This window comes from Pygocentrus nattereri, chromosome 10 (genome assembly GCF_015220715.1).
Source record: "Pygocentrus nattereri isolate fPygNat1 chromosome 10, fPygNat1.pri, whole genome shotgun sequence".
Taxonomy (NCBI): Eukaryota; Metazoa; Chordata; class Actinopteri; order Characiformes; family Serrasalmidae; genus Pygocentrus; species Pygocentrus nattereri.
In genome coordinates, this window is record NC_051220.1 from 7157769 (window position 1) to 7177500 (window position 19732).

The 19732-nt window shown below is 41.0% G+C and overlaps 1 protein-coding gene across 3 annotated transcripts in view; it reads left to right on the forward strand.

Moving 5' to 3' along the window:
• The window catches only part of ryr2b (ryanodine receptor 2b (cardiac)), a 97960-nt gene that overhangs the window by 29988 nt on the left and 48240 nt on the right, over nt 1–19732 (forward strand). For all 3 annotated transcript variants that reach the window (XR_005130812.1, XM_037541959.1, XM_037541960.1), the window contains exons 36-62: nt 387–587; nt 1109–1214; nt 1302–1430; nt 1683–1959; nt 3048–3162; nt 4101–4233; nt 5322–5425; nt 5672–5807; nt 6709–6895; nt 7016–7124; nt 7694–7814; nt 9053–9222; nt 9340–9563; nt 11826–11916; nt 12067–12207; nt 12517–12680; nt 13001–13079; nt 13464–13553; nt 13694–13831; nt 14398–14475; nt 14618–14693; nt 14937–15060; nt 16864–16979; nt 17530–17606; nt 18576–18697; nt 18882–18931; nt 19647–19707. Coding sequence is in view for 2 of the 3 variants with exons in the window: in XM_037541959.1 (XP_037397856.1) it covers nt 387–587; nt 1109–1214; nt 1302–1430; nt 1683–1959; nt 3048–3162; nt 4101–4233; nt 5322–5425; nt 5672–5807; nt 6709–6895; nt 7016–7124; nt 7694–7814; nt 9053–9222; nt 9340–9563; nt 11826–11916; nt 12067–12207; nt 12517–12680; nt 13001–13079; nt 13464–13553; nt 13694–13831; nt 14398–14475; nt 14618–14693; nt 14937–15060; nt 16864–16979; nt 17530–17606; nt 18576–18697; nt 18882–18931; nt 19647–19707 (3419 nt within the window). In the remaining variant the exon portion in view is untranslated. The remainder of the gene's footprint in view (nt 1–386; nt 588–1108; nt 1215–1301; nt 1431–1682; nt 1960–3047; nt 3163–4100; nt 4234–5321; nt 5426–5671; nt 5808–6708; nt 6896–7015; nt 7125–7693; nt 7815–9052; nt 9223–9339; nt 9564–11825; nt 11917–12066; nt 12208–12516; nt 12681–13000; nt 13080–13463; nt 13554–13693; nt 13832–14397; nt 14476–14617; nt 14694–14936; nt 15061–16863; nt 16980–17529; nt 17607–18575; nt 18698–18881; nt 18932–19646; nt 19708–19732) is intronic.

Below are 19732 nucleotides of genomic sequence, written 5' to 3' on the forward strand. Positions count from 1 at the left end.
CTTAGTGCTAAAATGAGCTGTTTATAATATGTAAACAGAGCCATTCTGAGTGCTTTGATTTGAAATATACTCTGAAATGCAACTTGTCTGAAGTGATTAAGGCCTTCAAAAGCTACGTTACAAGTACGAAAAACATGAGAAGTTTCAAATACACTGCTTGATGCTTCAGACATTATTACATTAAGTTTTGGCTTAAAACATCATTTTTAAAATTGATTTTTGACAGAGAGGTACATGCAGGGTATTGTAAGGCAAAATTTTATCCAGATTTTCTACAAAACATCAGCAAACGCCTGAAAGTTCACTGGTCATTTTGGATCAAACACTCTTTCCTCTGCTGTCATTTCGCTATTTTAATTCCATCTCTCTCTCTTTTGCTCCCTCAGCTGTGCCACCTGCTGCAGTACCTGTGCGACTGTCAGATACGTCACAGGGTTGAGGCTGTGGTGGCATTCTCCGATGACCTTGTGGGTCATCTCCAGGACAATCAACACTTCCGATACAATGAGGTCATGGAGGCCCTCAACATGTCAGCTGCTCTCACCGCCCGCAAGACCAAGGAATTCCGTTCTCCTCCTCAAGAACAGGTCAGAAGTAATGACTGAAAAATCAGAGGACGAGGAGGGTAACAGTAGCGGTGCCAGATTTGCTGAGGCAACATTATGTTCAGCTATCATCAGATGTTCCTCACATGCAGCGCATAGGAATCAAGAGAACTACCAGGGCATTTTAAGTTGTTTTACAGTGAAGAAACTACCATAAGTTATATTCATTGTTTTTTTTTGTATTTTTCATGTAGTCGCCAATATCTTGCAATTTTATCAGAGTACTGTTCTAGCTTCAGTTTTTCCAATTTACATGATTTTTATTTCGATTCTTTATGGTATATGGTATATGTTCATGGTACTATAGAAGTTTATGTCCAATTATATGTCTTGCTACTTTTCCTTCGGATTCAATAAAGTCCTATCCATCCATCCATCCATGCAATATATAGTCAATTGCACTGCTGATCATATCTTTTACTGTGGGATGCTTGGTAAATGAAGCCCAGCCTGTGGTAATTATTGTGAAGTAAGTCCTGAGGAGTCATGTCCTTCTCTTCCAGATGAACACGTTGCTAAATTTCCAAGAGGAGCACCAGGAATGTCCGTGTCCTGAGGAAATCCAAGATCTCCTCTGGGACTTCCATCTAGACCTGAGGAGCCATTGTGGTAACCAATATCAGACTGACTATACTGACTACAGAGCCATCATATAGGATGTGAGTTATATGTCTTAATAAATGTTTTAATTATCAGGAGTTGAAATGGATGAAGACTTCGTTACTAAAGATGAGCAGGATCGATTAAAAGGTCTGCTGGACAGAATGGTCCGTCTAAAGAGAAGGATGTCTGGAGTAGTTGAAGAGGACATTGTGCCTAAATCTGGTGTGAAATTCAAATCACAAAACTAGAGTATTTTGAGTTTTACTGCTTCTGGTGCTGCAATTTGAGCCATTTCAATTTTTAGTTTTTGCAGCGTGTGTGTGATATGATTGTAGTGTGACTTGCAGCACTGCACACTCATCTCCTTTCCGTTCTCTCTCTGCATTACATCCTATCTTCTGTTCTTATTGCTAGTGTTCTTCTCACTTGTGTGCTTATTCTCGTCTCTCTGCCTCTCACTCTGCCTCCCCTCAGTCTCTCTGCAGCAGCTTATCTCTGACACCATGCTGCGCTGGGCTCAGGAAGGGCCGTTAGATCATCCAGGCCTGGTTCAGGCTGCTTTTGGCCTGCTCCAGTGGCAGTATGCTGGACTGTCTGGCCAGATGTCTGCCCCTCTTCGTAAAGCTTACTGCATCAGCCAGAGCTCGGTGGAAGACACACTGGGTCTGCAGGAGGCGCTGGGACGCATCCGCTCACTGCTCAGGACCAGAATGGGCAGAGAGGAAGAGGAACTCATGATTGGAGGACTTGGGTATGTGGAGAAATTTTCCAAAAACAAAAGCGTAACTCGGATATCTTCAGGAAAATGCAGCAGATCTCAGTTCTAACAATGTAAATAAAATACTTGCTAAAATGATATAGATTGGCTGAATAAAAAACAGAACTGCTGGTTGTGGGTCGGATTCTGATCTCTCCTGACAGCAGGACCCTCCACTGCTCCTTCTGCTTCTTCTCCAGATGAACCCCTTAATTAACCCAGGCTTATTGCATACTAGGACTTGGTATTCAAGGACTATAGGGACTTCAGTGCAAACTGGTTGAACTGTTCTTAGGTTTTAGAAGTGTGTAATGAAACTTTGGGCCTGCTGTTGAGCCCTGGTCATTTAAAGGGTTAAAAACAATTGAACTCTACACGATTTGTGCAACGTATTTATCATTTAAGCAGCGAAATTCGACAAAAGGCAGCAAGTTTAAATGTACGTGGTTTGAATGGAATCCTGCCTCTGTATGTGTCCCTGTAATTACTGTCTTTTTCTGTAACTGCAACAGAATACAGTTACCTGTTTTGGTATTCTGATTACATAATGCCTGTAACGAGGAGCGAGGAGGCGGACACATATGCTGAGATAAGCGAGATTTATTTTGGGCAAATCCAGGGTCATAGTCGAAATGGTCCAGGTTCAAACAGCCAACACGGAGAGAATGCGCATCAGACATGACAAACAGAAACACAGAACCTCAAACAAGAATCAAACACTACAAACAATATATCCAGCACAATCAAACATACAAACAAAGACCAACGAGAAACTCAGGAAAACACAGGGCTTAAATACAAGGATTAACGAGGGACAGGCGGAAACACAGGTGGGAACAATCAGGGGCGGTGTCACAAAACAAGGGGCCGGACTAAAAATCAAAACAAAGAAGCACATGGACAGGACTGGGAAGTAAACACAAGACTAGCACATGGACAGGACAGGGAGGGGCATTGTCATGACAATGCCATTATATGTCTTGTTACTTCCCAACACTGATACCATTATATGTGTAACATAAGATTTTACAGTCATCTTCGCTCTGCTTCTGAATTCAAGGTTCATGTTCTGTCCTTTGCAGTGACATCATGAAAAATAAAGTGTTCTACCAGCACCCGAACTTGATGAGAGCACTGGGAATGCATGAGACGGTCATGGAGGTGATGGTCAATGTTCTTGGTGCTAGAGAGTCCAAGGTAACTGCCTTTCTACAGTGGTGGACAGTAACTAAGTGCAATTACGTACTGTACTTAAGTTTTTTCATGTATCTGTACTTTACTAAAGTTTTTCCATTTTGGGCGACTTTTTACTTTCGCTCCACTAAATTTCAAAGTCAGATATCTGACTTTTTACTCCGTTACATTATGTGAAATCTGTTGTTCCTTTTGGCTTATGTGTGTGTATGAAAACGAAAGAAGTGTGAAGCAACAATACCGACCCAGAGCAAACCTACAGTTCAATGACGGCGCAAAAGCATAAAAGTTTCCTACGGAAATGATGGAAGAAACTCTTGACTCGACCCAAACATTGTTTAAATAGACCACAATATAGAAATATGTCCACATATGCAGACGTGACTGACGCATCTTTTTTCTGAATTTATAGAACACTTTCATTTTATAGTAACTTCATTTTGTCTAGTTTATGTTTAGAAACAGACCTACAGATGCAATATAGTAAGAAAAAACTCATTTGTGAACTTGTGTTTAAAGCAAGTTTTTTGTTAAATTTAAACTTAGAGCAAATTTAAATTCAGAGCAGAGCGTCCTGTTAGACAGTCCTGTCATAACAGGACATTAGAGCCATAATTAATCTTTGAGTACTTTTACTTTTGATACTTAGGTACATTTGAAGGCAAATACTTTAGTACTTTTAGGTCTAAAGGGAGGAACTTCTACTTTTACTGGAGTGATATCTTACCTTGGGTGTCTCTACTTTAACTCAAGTTCATGGTTTCTGTGCTTCGTCCACCTCTGGATTTCTATTGATAATGCTGTCAAGTTGTCAACTGGTTGATCGTTATTCATCAAGAAGGTGATCTGCAGCTGTTCTTACAATAGGCTTGTTTTAATGTTATTGTGAGTGGCGTTTGTTCATCTTGATAAAACGAAAATATTTTTCTTTCCTTCCTAAGGAAATCATGTTTCCAAAGATGGTGGCCCACTGCTGCCGCTTCCTGTGCTATTTCTGTCGAATCAGCCGACATAACCAGAAGGCCATGTTTGATCACCTCAGCTACCTCCTGGACCACAGCAGTGTTGGACTTGGTGTGTTAGCTCATGTTAAATGAACTCACTCTACTGATTTGTGTTCATGAGCATCAATGCAGCCTTGTCTACGGCTTATATGAGCTTACGTTGTTAACAGAGGTCTTTTAGTATCAAGGTTACAGAGCAGCTGCCAAGAGATTTCTGCTAATATATTGACAGTACTTGATGACCTTTAATGACCTTATGTATGCTTCAGCTGGACATTGAGTGCGCTTACATGCACTTAGCAATCTGCTAACTGAAGAAAATCAGATTTTGTCATTAATCCGATCAATACGTTTACATGCCCTGGAGTAATCAGATAACGGGAAAACTCCAGATCTACACGGGTCAGACAGTACTCCGATTCCGGCTTTGCAACCAGCCAATAGACTCGCAGAGGAAGACATGATGTAAACGTAGTGTAAAATTCAAACTTCATGTCGAGGCTTTTTTTTAAATATGCCACTTCACTGCAAAATATGAACATACATCATATAGAAGATGAATAAAATTGAATTCCTTCATTAATTAAGCATGCTGTTTGTTCCAGCATCGCTCCAAAAGTGTTTCGCTGCATCTCGCGGCGACGCGGCTTATTTATTTCTGGTACCACCATCTGTTTTCATACATGCACAGACTGAGAAATCTAAAGGAAGTCAGAGTAAGAGTTTACGTGCACTGAGAAATCTGATTACTGAGCTAAAAATCCAGCCTTCGGTTTTCTTAATCAGATTTCTAGACCTTACTGACATCTAAGGAATTGGAGCGAGTTGTTTACGTTACCATTTGAATAACCAGATAAGTGGAGAAATCCGATTATGACCGGATTATTGAGTGCGTGTAAGTACACTCATTCATAAAACAAAAAATGCGCATTCACTGTTCCCTTCAGAAACATCAGCCTTGTACTTTCACTCACTGGTCACTTTGTTAGCTCCACCTATGATATAATTTCATTATATGCACATGTAATTACAGAAATTAGACCGTCTTTTGTACACACTCCGTCAGTCCCCCTCTACCTGGTATATCATTGGTCGGTTTGCAGTGAGATTTGGCTGTGCGCAACTTTGATGAATTAAAGTTTATGTGTGTCTCTTCAGCATCTCCCTCCATGCGAGGCTGTACTCCCCTGGACGTAGCTGCAGCCTCTGTGATGGACAACTATGAGCTGGCACTGGCCCTTACAGAATCAGACCTGGAGAAGGTCTGATCTGCTGCCCTTTATTGAGTCTTATGTTTTACTCAGTCGTGTTCTGTGTAAAGTATGTAAAATAACAAATATCATTAATATGGCAAGAGATTTCAAACTTGAATGGTAATGTGACATTTCTTTCTCTGATTGTGCTGTTTTGGCAGACTGAGCTTTTTTCTCTCTTTCTTTCTTTCTTTCATTGTGCTGTGGTTCATATATTGGGCAGACTAAAATCATTATCTCTCTGCATTACTGTAGGTGGTGCAGTATTTGGCAGGCTGTGGTTTGCATAGTTGTTCTCTGCTGGTCTCTAAAGGATACCCTGACATCGGCTGGAATCCCGTCGAGGGAGAGAGATACCTGGACTTCCTGCGCTTTGCTGTTTTCTGTAACGGTGCGAGCTAAAATTACACGTGATAAAATCTCAGTGTAGAATCAATCAATCTGTCTGTCTGTCTGTCTGTCTGTCTGTCTGTCTGTCTGTCTGTCTGTCTATCTATCTATCTATCTATCTATCTATCTATCTATCTATCTGTCCATCTATCTGTCTACCTGTCTGTCTATTTGTCTGTCTGTTGGTCCGTCTATCTATCTATCTATCTATCTATCTATCTATCTATCTATCTATCTATCTATCTATCTATCTATCTATCTATCTATCTGTCTGTCTGTCTGTCTGTCTGTCTGTCTGTCTGTCTGTCTATCTATCTATCTATCTATCTATCTATCTATCTATCTATCTATCTATCTGTCCATCTATCTGTCTACCTCTCTGTCTGTCTATTTGTCTGTCTGTTGGTCCGTCTATCTATCTATCTATCTATCTATCTATCTATCTATCTATCTATCTATCTATCTATCTATCTATCTATCTATCTATCTGTCTACCTCTCTGTCTGTCTATTTGTCTGTCTGTTGGTCCGTCTATCTATCTATCTATCTATCTATCTATCTATCTATCTATCTATCTATCTATCTATCTGTCTATCTGTCTGTCTGTCTGTCTGTCTGTCTATCTGTCTACCTCTCTGTCTGTCTATTTGTCTGTCTGTCTGTCGGTCCGTCTGTCCGTCTATCTATCTATCTATCTATCTATCTATCTATCTATCTATCTATCTATCTATCTATCTATCTATCTATCTGTGCCGTGCAAGCACTGGCATTTCAGGAAATGCATATCTAGTTAATATATGTGATGTAATTACACTGAAATAATAAACAAAAGGCCAATAGAGCTAAAATAAATGAATTAATGATTTCCACTGATTGTTGATTGTCATGTTTTCATTGTGTAGGTGAAAGTGTAGAGGAGAATGCTTATGTGGTGGTGAGGCTCCTGATTCGTAGGCCTGAGTGCTTTGGACCCGCCCTGCGAGGGGAGGGGGGAGACGGTCTCTTAGCAACCATAGATGAAGCCATCAAGATCTCCGAAGACCAGAGCAGAGATGGTTCTTCCAAAGCATACCAGTCTAGTAGCACACTGTTAGTTACTGTTTTTCTCTCTCTTCCTCTGTCTCTATCTGCCTTTCTATCTGTTTCTCTGTCTGTTTCCAATACATTGATTTTACTTATACTACTTTCTCCCCGGTTTTTCACACTCAGTGATACTATTGATGATGAGGATGATGACTTCATCCACATGGGGCACGCTATAATGACCTTCTACTCTGCTCTCATAGACCTGCTGGGCCGCTGTGCCCCAGAAATGCATGTAAGGGTCTGGTACAATGACACACTGACTGTGAATGAGATGCATCTCCACTCCTTCATTAGAGCTGTGCTATAGAGGTGTGAACTATTTACTAAGTAGTGATAAAAATGCACAAATTCATAAATTAATTCATCATCAACCTGCCTCAGTATTCACCTGTCACAGCCACCATTAATCTCTGTCCTCAGAGACTTACATTGCACTTTGGTATATATTCAGCTAATGTAATGATCTGTATGATACAAGAACATTGTGAGAGGTTATAGTGCTCTCAAAATCACTCTGGAATTCTGTTTTACTACTCAGACTCTAAGAGAAAAATGGAAAATGGACATACTTAGTAGTTCACTAAAACGCAAATGGGGATCCATTTTGGTCATAATCTTGTAATGTGAAAATAATTGCATGGCTGGAATCAACTTGTAATCTGATTATTAGAGCTCCAGCAAATTTCTGTGTTCTCTAACATGGCAAGTGACTTTGGTTCACTTTCCTTTATCTCTCATTAGAGCACTGTAATCATTGTGCAGTATTTGTAATGTGTGTATGTACAGTATGTTTGTGTTTAGTTGATAGATGCTGGTAAGGGTGAGGCTGTTCGTATCAGAGAGATCCTAAGGTCTCTGATCCCCATGAAGGACCTTGAGGGGGTCATCAGCATCCCTTTCTCTCTCCCATTTCTGGACACAGGTACAAACATTTATGCACTCCACATCATTTTTTGTCAAAGAACTAAAATATTTTTGGTCCAAAATTTTGGTTTGGTTTTATTAGTTTAATATATAATTGCCAAGAATAATTAAGTTTTCGAAGAGAGGGGATCATGCTCTGCTTCAAAATGTCACAGTACGTGTTGGAATTCATGTTTCCCCTCAATGAACCGCAGCTCCTCATTGCCGGCAGCACTTGTGCAGCTCCAGACCATAATGCTACCACCACCCTGCTTGACTGTAGGCAAGAGACAGTTGTTTTGGTGCTCCTCACCAAGGCGTCACTATACATGCTGGACACCATCTGACCCAAACAAGTTTATCTTGGTCTTGTCACACCACAGAACATGGTTCCAGTAATCCATGTTCTTGGACTGCTTGTCTTCAGCAAACTGTTTGCAAGCTTTCTTTTGCGGCAGCTTCAGAAGAGGCTTCCTTCTGGAAGCCTCAGACCAAGTTGATGCATTGTGCTGCATGTGGTCTGAGCACTGACAGGCTGACCTCCCATTTCTTCAACCTCTGCAGCAATGCTGGCAGCACTCATGTGTCTATTTATTTAAGCCCACCTCTGGATATGACACTGAACATGTGGACTCAGCTTCTTTGGTCGACACTGGTGAGGCCTGTTCTGAGTGGAACCTTGTCGTGGAAAACCGCTGTATGACCTTGGCCACCATGCTATAGTTCAGTTTCAGGCTGTTAGCAATCTTCTTATAGCCTAGGCCATCTTTGTGCAGAGCAACAATTCTGTTTCTCACATCCTCAGAGACTTCTTTGCCATGAGGTGCCATGTTGAACATCCAGTGGCCAGTATGAGCGAATTGCACCCAAAACACTAAATTTAACAGCCCTGCTCCCCATTCACACCTGGAACCTTGTAACTCTGACCAGTCACATGACACCAGGGAGGGACAATGACACAATTGGGCACAATTTGGACACGTTCATGGTGAGGTGTACTCACTTCTGTTGCCAGCTATTTACACGTTAAGTGTGTTGAGTAATTGTCAGATGATAATAAATCTGTACTGCTACACAAGCTGTACACTGACTACTTTAAGTTATATCCAAGTTTCATTTCTATAGTGTCGTCCCATGAAAGGATAATAAAATATTTGCAGAAATGTGAGGGGAGTACTCACTTTTGTGAGATACTGTATATAGAAGTGATTGTGACTAAAATGTTATAAAATGTTACAGTTTTCTCATTTGTTTCAGAGGGTTCAATTATGGAGCCGGACATGTCCAGGCTTTTCTGTCCAGATCATAAGGCAGCCATGGTGCTGTTTCTGGACCGGGTCTACGGAGTCCAGGACCAGGAGTTCCTGCTTCGTTTACTCAAGAGAGGCTTCCTCCCTGACCTGCAAGCCGCTGTTACTATGGATACTGTGAGAGAATCTTTGTTTTCATCTACAGCTCAGATATTTATGTTTCATACAACGTAACAAGCAAGTCAATTTGAGATTACTTAATGACTTAATTTCTGATTTTCTATCTCTCTGAAGACTGGTCTGGGGGGTACAGACATGGCCCTAGCCCTGAACCGTTACGTGTGTGTGGCTGTACTCCCGTTGCTGAGTAAATACTCCTCCTTGCTTTGTGACCCATCTCCTGTCCAGCTGGCTACAGTGGACGCTCTCCTACAGGCACTCTATAGCTTCTCCAAGACCTGCAGCCTTACCAAGGCCCAGAGGGACTCCATCCAGGATTGCTTGCTGTCTGTGTGCGGGTGAGTACTGTTGAGGTGTGCTGTTGTGCTGAGCTGTGTTTCTATCACATAAAATGTTGTTCTGTTGGCAGATAATCTTTCATCATATGTTTGAGGCTTGTCTCTCTGTCTAGCCGCTATACTGCCACTGTAAAATGAAGGCTCCAAACATGCTTTTGAGATACTGACACATACACTATATTTCCAGACATATTCGCTTGTCTGCCTTCGCATACATATGAAATCGAGTGTGATCCTAATCTTAGTCCTAGGCTTTAATATGATGTCGGCCCACCCTTTGCAGCTATAACAGCTTCAACTTTTCTGGGAAGGTTTTTCACAAGGTTTAGGAATGTGTTCATGGGAATTTTTGACCATTCTTCCAGAAGCACATTTGTGAGGTCAGACACTGATGTTGGACGAGAAGGCCTGGCTTGCAGTCTCCACTCTAATTCATCCCATCCCATAATTCATCCCGGATTGAGGTCAGGACTTTATGCAGGTCAATCAAGTTCTTCCACACCAAACTCGCTCATCCATGTCTTTATGGACCTTGCTTTGTGCACTTTTGTGCACTGCTTTGTGCAGGAAGGGGACGTCCCCAAACTGTTCCCACAAAGTTGGGAGCATGAAATTGTCCAAAGTCTCTTGGTCTACTGAAGCAATAAGAGTTCCTTTCACTGGAACTAAGAGGCCGAGCCCAACTCCTGAAAAGCAACCCCATAAACCCCCCTCCAAACTTTACACTTGGCACAATGCAGTAAGACAGTAGCATTCTCCTGGTAACTGCCAAACCCAGACTCGTCCATCAGATTGCTAGACGGAGAAGTGTGATTCATTACTCCAGAGAACACGTCTCCACTGCTCTAGAGTCCAGTGGCGGCACTTTACACCACTGCATTCGACGCTTTGCATTGCGCTTGGTGATGCAAGGCTTGGATGCAGCTGCTCGGCCATGGAAACTCATTCCATGAAGCTCTGTACATTGTTCTTGAGCTAATCTGAAGGCCACATGAAGTTTGGAAGTCTGTAGTGATTGACTCTGCAGAAAGTTGGTGACCTCTGCACACTATGGGGCTCACCATCCGCTGACCCCGCTTTGTCATTTTACGCGGCCGACCACTTCGTGGCTGAGTTGCTGTCATTCCCAATTGCTTCCACTTTGTTATAATACCACTGACAGTTGACTGTGGAATATTTAGTAGTGAGGAAATTTCACTACTGGACTTCTTGCACACGTGGCATCCTATCACGGTACCATGCTGGAATTCACTGAGCTCCTGAGAGCAACCCATTCTTTCACAAATGTTTGTAGAAGCAGTTTGGAGGCCTAGGGGCTTGGTTTTATAAACCTGTGGCCATGGAAGCAATTGGAACACCTGAATTCAATGATTCGGATGGGTGAGTGACTTTTGGCAATATAGTGTATTTACACCTGGTTTTTAAATGTTGAGAAAATTCTGTGCAAAACCAGCCACTGTTTGTTGCTTAAAAAAGCTTATTAAATCAAGAGAATGTTTAATATTAACTCTACTTCAAATGTTGCCGCCTATGTTCTGTACAATCCTTCCACCTTTTGCGTGATACTCCTTCAAATGCATCTGCATGAGGGAGAGAAACATTTTTCTATGCTTATCTTGGCTTATTTGTGCTTTTTAATGCTATTGCACGGGTGGCTTGTGTATACAGTGTGTTCAGATAATTTTTGCTAATCTTTTTGGTAACTTACAGTTCTGAGTGTTTCTGTATTACTCTTGTTACATTAAGCCTTGACTTTTATTACAGTTTTAGACCATATTACTCTGTTCTGTCTCTTTTGGACTGTTCAGAATATCTAGCTTTTGAAACTTGTGTTTTGTTGTTTGGACTTTTATCTTCTTTTTGCCATTATACCGTTTTTATACCAATTTTTTTGCATCTACTACAGCCACCCGTAGCTGAGAGTCCAAAGAGCACAACTGGCTTTGCTCTCTCTGGGTGGGTAGGGTGGCTTCCATCACTCAGCGTATCACTCAGCGTGATGCTAGTCAGCGCAGGAGTCTGTTAATTGATTTAACGGAACCGTTTGGCTTTCATCCAAGTGTGATGGGCTGTCCATTGAGGTTGAGTGTGCGGTAGTTTGAAAAGATGCGGCAGCTGGCTTTACAGATCTCGGACAGAGCTTGTGTTGGCTTTTGCCTGCATGAATCCTAGCTAGTGGGTGGAATTGGATGCGACTAAATGGGGGGGGGGGCACTGTTTGACCATGTCTTTATTAGTTCATGCATTGATATTTTGCCACAGCAAACTGAAGCCCTCCCTGTTACAACCTCTACTGCGGAATCTTGTGCTTGATGTACCCCAGCTGACAGAGAACACCAAGATGCCACTTAAGGTTTTTTTTTTTTTAGATCTAAGATTTTTAAGATTTAAGATTATTTGTTTAAGATATTTCCCTCTGACTGAAAAGACAATTGAATATGAATTGATCCATTGAACCTTCCATATCTTGTTTTCCTAATGCCTGTGATGCTCACTGTTACAGCTACTGACCGATCATTATGAGCAGAGCTGGAAGTATTACTGTATGACCGGTGTTCAGGGCAGCTTTGGCTCTGCCTCGGATGTGGAGCTACGGCTTAGCAGAAATCTCTTTTGGGGTGTATTTCGAGCTCTAACCAAAAAGGTGGGTTCAAGTGAGGGTGACTTGTGTGAGTGAGAGTAGACTTGTTTATAAACAGTAAACTTGTTTTATAGATCTTGTAGTTCCACCTTGCAAGCCATCCTTTAATGCTTCAACTATGGTCAGTTTCTGACCACAGAGCCACTATTGCTACAATGTTGGTGTCACTGCTGCATTAAAAATGGTCCACTGTCAAATATCAGGTCAACAGTAATCCTGTGCTCAGACCAATGAAGAATTGAGGAGGCCAAAATATCAAATGTCTTACGAAATTGCACGCTTAGTAAAGTTTTGATTTACTGTCTTTTCAAGTCTTACGAAGCAGAGCTGTTCAAGCTGACTTTAGGCTGCCTCAGTGCTGTGGCCAGGGCCATTCCTCCTGACCACGCTGACCCCAGGTGTAGTGGTGGGCTGGAGAGAAACTCCTCACTGGACTCAGAGGGGCGTTTCTGCCCTCAGCCTCTGGACACTGCCAAGTAAGAGCACAAGGAGTTATTGCTTTGCTACACATACATTTTTTTTACGTTATAATTTTAATACAATTAATACAGATAATTCGTTAAATGATTAAAGTTAAGAATTACATTTTTTAATGTCAAACTATGACAAGAACACAAGGATGTTTTGACTTTCTGCAAAATAAGACTGTGCACACTTTTCATTAAAGAAAAAGACTTAATAAATAAATAAATATGACATTTAGACAGCAAATCTTTATTTAGGAACTAGTTCATCTATGAGAAATGTCTAATTAGCAGTGTGGTTTTGTCAGTGTAATTCTCCTGACCATTTCCAGTGTGACCGTGCCTGAGGCATTGGAGTATGTGGTGAATAAGTATGCAGAACACACTCATGAGAAATGGTCACTGGAGAAGGTAAGAAATTTGGACATTACCTTTAAAGCTACACGCAGTGACTACTGAACCCATTTTCATTGATCGTTCGCCTTCTACGCTCTAGACTGGGGTTCAATCCCCACCTTGGCAAACACCCTACACTATACCAATAAGGGTCCTTGGGCAAGACCCCTAACACCGCCTTCGCCTACCTGTGTAAAAATAATCCAATTGTAAGTCGCTCTGGATAAGAGCGTCTGCCAAATGGCATAAATGTAAATGTAAATGATTGTTTTACAGATTGTCTTTTGGTACTACTCTTTATTTGCATATTATACACAATTTATTTCACTGAATGTTGCATATTGTGCTTTGTTCCTATTTGTTAACTGCATATCTTGAATACTGTATGTTTGCTTCCAGTTTGCTAATGGTTGGGTCCACGGAGAGCAGATGTGTGAAAGCTCTAAAGTCCACCCACTCCTGAAGCCCTACAGAGCCTTATCTGAGAGAGTATGGAACATTAAAAACATGCGGCATTAAACACAAACTCGGAGCACAATTCCTTAAAAGATTATTCTACAAATCTTACAGTTGAGTCTGGTGTTTCTGTTCTGCTGAATATCTTTCCTTGTGGCTGGGCTCTGCTTCAGGATAAAGAAAGCTACCGAGGAGTCATCAAAGAGACTGTGAAAAGCATGCTGGTCTTGGGCTGGAACATCGAGAGGACAAAGGAAGGGGAGGCGAGGGGCCTTCATAACCCAGCTAGGAGGATCTCACAGTCGGGGCAGGTAACAGACAGTCCCAAAAAATAAACATAAAGGTTGTTAATGAGAAAGTGATTTAAATAATAATAGGAAAAATCATAATGGGCCTCATCATCCTGAGTTTTTTCTTAAATTTGTTCTCGAAAAAGGTCCTACAAAAAGTCTGCATTAGATTTATGACATGTTCTTAAACATCAGAACTGTTCGCACCTTTGTGCTCGTGAGTAGAATTTGTTTAAGCTTTTTGTTAAAATAGATAAGAGAGCGTTGGTGAATGTCAGAATCTTTATGAAAACTGCGGAAGTAGGTTTTAAGAAGACATCCAAATGGTTGGTGAATGAGGCCCAGTGATCTTAAATTGAGTAAATCTTTATGTGTATTTGTGTTTCCATGTTGTCCTGATGGACAGTTTTACAAAGAAGGTCTTGTCAGTTAGCCAGATAACCTCTAAATTACTAAAGCTACAAATCAATAGGAAACACCATCCAAGACGTACATGAGGTAGATTTCATGTGGCCTGAAAAGCCTCTGTAACGACAAACTGAGCTTATTAAAATGCAGCATAAATGGACTCATGTCTCTTCTCGAAGCTCTCATTTGAGGGAACCTCCATGTTCAGCCCCAAACCTGTAGACACCAGCTGCATCACATTGACCTGGGACCAGTATGTAAGTCTGTTCGCCACAGCACACATATGCAGCACATAGACCACAGACTGCTTTGTTATGATGATCTATTGGGTATTGTATTGAATATTGAGAGATAATAAGAAAACTCACTCTCAGTCTCTTGTTATATGATGTATTACAGGCCATGGCAGAGCAGCTAGCAGAGAACTATCACAACATCTGGGCCAAGAGGAAGAAGCAGGAGCTGCAGGCTAAAGGTTTCTGTTACCTACAGTGACTCACTTTTTTGGGGTGATGGTCCACTCTCCACCCAGCATTGACACTGGCGTGTATAAAAACTCCAGCAAGACTGCTGATGTGTCTGATATGGTTATACCAGCCCAACACACTCTACCGTGTAGAGGGCAACAACTAATGGTTGACCTATAAGACGAGTGGACCACATGAGTAGAATGGGGTTTGTACATGATGTTGATGCTGTAGTAAATGTCTGTGTCCAGGAGGGGGCAGCCACCCACTTCTGGTGCCCTATGAGTCTCTGAGTGCCAGAGAAAAGAATAGAGTCCGAGAGCGAGCTCAGGATGTGCTGAAGTTCTTCCATATCAATGGATACACTGTGTGGAGGTGAGGGTAATAAAGCTCATGTCAAGCCTGCGATGGACTTGAGCCATTGTATAATTGAGATATACCTTTTTAATATGGCAGAGTAGGTCCCAATTCAATACTTGTTATAAAGTATAAAGTGCTCTTAATGCTGCAAATCAAGTAAATTCAGTTTATGCAGTTAAATGAATCACCTCAGATCCCCTTGGAATTATTAGGACATTTTCTGTCTCCAAAGTCAAACTCTAACTTAGTTCTATAAGGTTCTATCTGTGAGAAAGTAAGCACGTTGAACACACACAGGAGGACCAATCAGGTTCTGCTTCTTTCATGTCTCCATTCTGCTCAGTGACTACAGGAATTGTTTAGAAAACTTTATGAAGCATTAAAATGTGTTGCCTATCTTCTGGCAGTTCTTTAAGAAGTCTTATTGTCTTAGACTTTATAAATGTTAAGCCTTAAGGGTCATTAAATAGTGAACATTTAAATCGACGTGGTCTTAATTAGTAAGTGATACTTCCTGAAATTCCACCTCTGCATTTAACCCATCCGTGAAGTGAAACACCACATACACACCAGTGAACACACACACCAGGGGGCAGTGAGCACACTTGCCCGGAGCGGTGGGCAGCCCTATCCACAGCGCCCAGGGAGCAGTTGGGGGTTAGGTGTCTTGCTCAAGGACACCTCAGTCATGGACTGTCGACACTGGGGATCGAACCGGCAACCTTCTGGTCATAGGGCCAGATCCCTAACCTCCAGCCCACGACTGCCCCCTAATTACAACATAAACATTAGTTTCATATATTCATCCAGGACATTTTGGAGCATTGATATGAGACAAAAGCTTATTCAGCCTTTATACTGACCTGCTACACTTACTTGCTGGGAGAGTTTGTTACAGTAGCTGGTTCCTGTCTAACCTAAAGGAAACTTAAACTCATGGTCCCTAGTATAATTGACCTCTGCGCTGGACAAAATATTTAGCACTGACCTTTGCACTTAATCTATCAGTAGATGCTCTTTTGACTAAGAAAAAGATGATTTGTCCTAAAGCAAGAAATAAATGTCATAAATAAATAAATAAATACAAATAAGCATCATAAAAATGATCCTAGAATGCCTTAAATTTCACTTTCTGATCACGTAGACGTTCGGCTGCAGCACTCACTTGATGTTTTAAAGCAAATAATGGACAAACTGTTGGTGATCCTCGAAAATCATTGCTTCTTTTCGTGTTTAGCCATATAGAAACTTACGTTTCAAGCAGAAAGTGAGTTCTATGTGCTAGACGGTTCTGTCTGCATTGTACCTGTTCCTAGAAAAACTTCTTTTTTTTGCATGTTTAGAGTAAATTTAGGGTGTTGGTCATTTTTATCTATGACACAGACGGACGTGTTCCACATATCAGTTTTGCTTACTGGAATGCAAAAGCTTTGAAGCTCGATATCTTCAAACTGCTCAGAACGCACTTAGAACCTCATAATTCTAAGGGGATTATTTATGTGCACCTAGCTTTTCAAAAGGCTTATAATATATAAATATATAAATATATAAAACACAGGTTTTTGTCAATTTGCACTGACTTACCACATTAAACAGAAAAGGATTCTTTGCAAAAAAGTACGACTTATAAAAGACAAACATTGCATTCCCCTGTTATGATGTCAGTGCTCATCCGCACTTAAACATTCAGGTATTAAACTATATTTTAAAACCAGGCAATTAAACTAGGCAGAATATTTCCAGTATGTGCTTGTAACAATAATGTGTGTTGTTGGAGGTCAAAGAAAGTGTAAGAGACCTTTATACTGTTTTTTGAAGGGAACGGGCGCCTGCAGACGCGGATTCTCCTGCCGTCGCCGGCCGCTTTGCCTACTGTCTGCTCCAGCGGGCTGTTTCCTTCACTGAGCAGGCGCAGGACCAAATGCTGGAGCTGGGTATGAAATGGTTCTGGTACTTTTTAGCTGCGTTAGCCTTGTATCTGCAGTGCAAAACCAAACAAGCAAACGTCATACATCAATGTGGCTAGGGAAGATTGTTTCATTGACCTGTACCTTTAAAATGCCCCCCCCAGGGTTTTCCAAAGACATTACATCACATAATATTGAAAATGAGGTGATAGTACAAAAACACTTTTTTCTGTTTATTTATTTATTTATTTAATACCTTATATTTAGTGTTTTAACTCAGATTTTATGAAAAGGCAGGCACTGAATGTTGAATTACCCCCTACCTGTGACATTACTGCACACCACGTCATGTTATTACCACAGTAATGATCCACAGACTCCAGCTGTGAGAGCAACGTTTGTGGAACGTGAATTTAAAATTCATACATTTTACTCTTTCTTGACACAGAAGCATTAAATCTAAACAGATGCCAATTCTGCTGGATTGCCAGTGGCAGACAGAAACTGAGCAAAGTTACACATCAGTGGTTTCCCAAATTATGTGTGTGTTTCTGTGTGTGGTGTGTATCCTCTGCAGAGGTTGTGCAGGCTCGAGGGCAAATGGGAAAGACAGATAAGGTGCCTCATGAACAACAGATCTATTTTTTCATCAAGGTTAGTTCAAAGCTTTAACACTTGCAGATTCGTTGGTGCACAAGGCGCAGTGTGTTCTGGCACCCTTGGCAAAGGTTAGCAGTAACTATGGAAAATTCTATTTGTTTATTGATCTTGCACTAAAAACTTTGAGAGCCAGTCTGAATGGGCTAGTAATTGTAGAACACACTGTGCGACAGATGTGCCTCGTGTTATTTCGCAGATTTTATATTTTGTTAATATTATTATGCAAATACTCGGCTGTCCAAAATGACAAGGAGCGCGGTTACCTGCCTGTAATCCGATCATAAGCAGATTTATGCACTTATCTGATTATCTTCAAATGGTCATGTGAACAGAACACTCTGATTTCGGAATGTCTGGAAATCCATTTAAGAAATCTGATTAAAAGATTCAATCAGATGTGCATGTAAACTCTTACTCTGATTTCTTTCGGATTTCAAGATTCAAGAGTTTTATTGTCATATGCACAGCAGAACAGGCAGTTACACTGTACAATGAAAGTTCTCTGTGCATGTGCGAAAAAAGACCTCTGTACTGGAAATAAGCAAGCCGCATCGCCGCGCGATGCAGTGAAACACTTTTGGAGTGACGCTGGCACAACTACATGCTTGACGAAACGAAGGATTTAAATATTCTTCATCTTCTGGATCATGTACGTTCATAATTTCAGCTAAAGTGACGCAATGTTTTGAAAAAAAGCCACGGCCTAAAGTTTGCATTTTGCATCACGTCTATGATTTTCTGTGAGTTTATTGGCTGGTTGCAAAGCAGAAATCCGATTACCGCCTGACTCATGTAGACTCTGAGTTTCCACATTATCTGATAACTCATGCGTGTGTAAGTGTTGATCGGATCCCTGACAAAATCTCACTTTCTGCAGTTATCGGATTATTAAGTGCATATAAATACACTTGACGTTCCCAGTGCTCCTCTATACACCAGCGTCTTTCTCTTTCTGTCTCCCAGGTGATTCTGCCTCTAGTGGATCAGTATTTTAAGAATCATCACCTCTACTTTCTGTCCAGATCACTGTGTCCCCTCAGCAACAGTGGTCACGCCTCTAGTAAAGAGAAAGAGATGGTTACAAGGTAACGACTTTACTTATACACGTGTTCTGGCCTTTGGTGGACCGCACATCTGTTCTCTTACTTTTGATGCATTTTACACCGTTTTGCCTTTATGTCATTGCACAACTGATGTGCAGTGACAGTTATCTTTGCTTTGGGCACGATTATCTTTGCTTTCAGCTATTCCTTTCTTCTTTTTCCAAAGTTTGTTCTGTAAACTGGGAGCACTGGCCAGATGCAGGATTTCTCTCTTTGGTAAGGGCTGGCACGTACAGGAATCTCACATTAAATCACATCTCTTTGTTTCCATAGCGACTGCTTTGGTTTAGGTATTTATTGATTTACTTAGCTTTGGTTTATGTTCTTTCATTTGGCAGGAGCTTTTATGTCTGTGCCTGTTATTATGCCCTACAAAGTGGATGTAGTTTAATTTAATCTAACTTAATTTAATATGGTGTCAGCATTTCCTGCAACTCATACATACTCATACATTAATCTGGGGGGTGGCATCAGGACCTGGGGGTGGGGTGTGGTGTTCTAATGTATGTATGGACATAATGTATGTTCTAATGTATGTATGGACATCCAAACTCATCTTTTTTTTTTTTTTTTAATACCATAATTGGGTATTCAAATGAGCATGTGCATTTTTGAAAAAAAAAAAAAAGTATTATGGCTTATCTTTTAGTAATAGTAACCAAAGTATTGCTGAACGTAAGTAAACAAAGTGATGCTGTAAAACAAACAGCTGTGTTTTATTTGCCCTGTTTGTTCATAATAATATTACACATTTAGAAAATTGTTAAATTATACTTGGGTGGCTCACATACAAAATGCTTTCAGCTGAAATGAATTAAACAAGGGAACCTCTGCATTAAGGCTTTTTCTTTGCAGACTGCAGGGTAACTGGCATGCCGTCTCCTCTCATTGTAATCTTATCGTAATCTTGTAATGTATTTTGTGGCCTCAGGTAAGGATGCTCAGTCTGTGGTGAGCTGCCTGCAGATTCTTGCACAGTCTCTCGATACCAGGTAGGTGGTGCTGTGATGCTCTGAT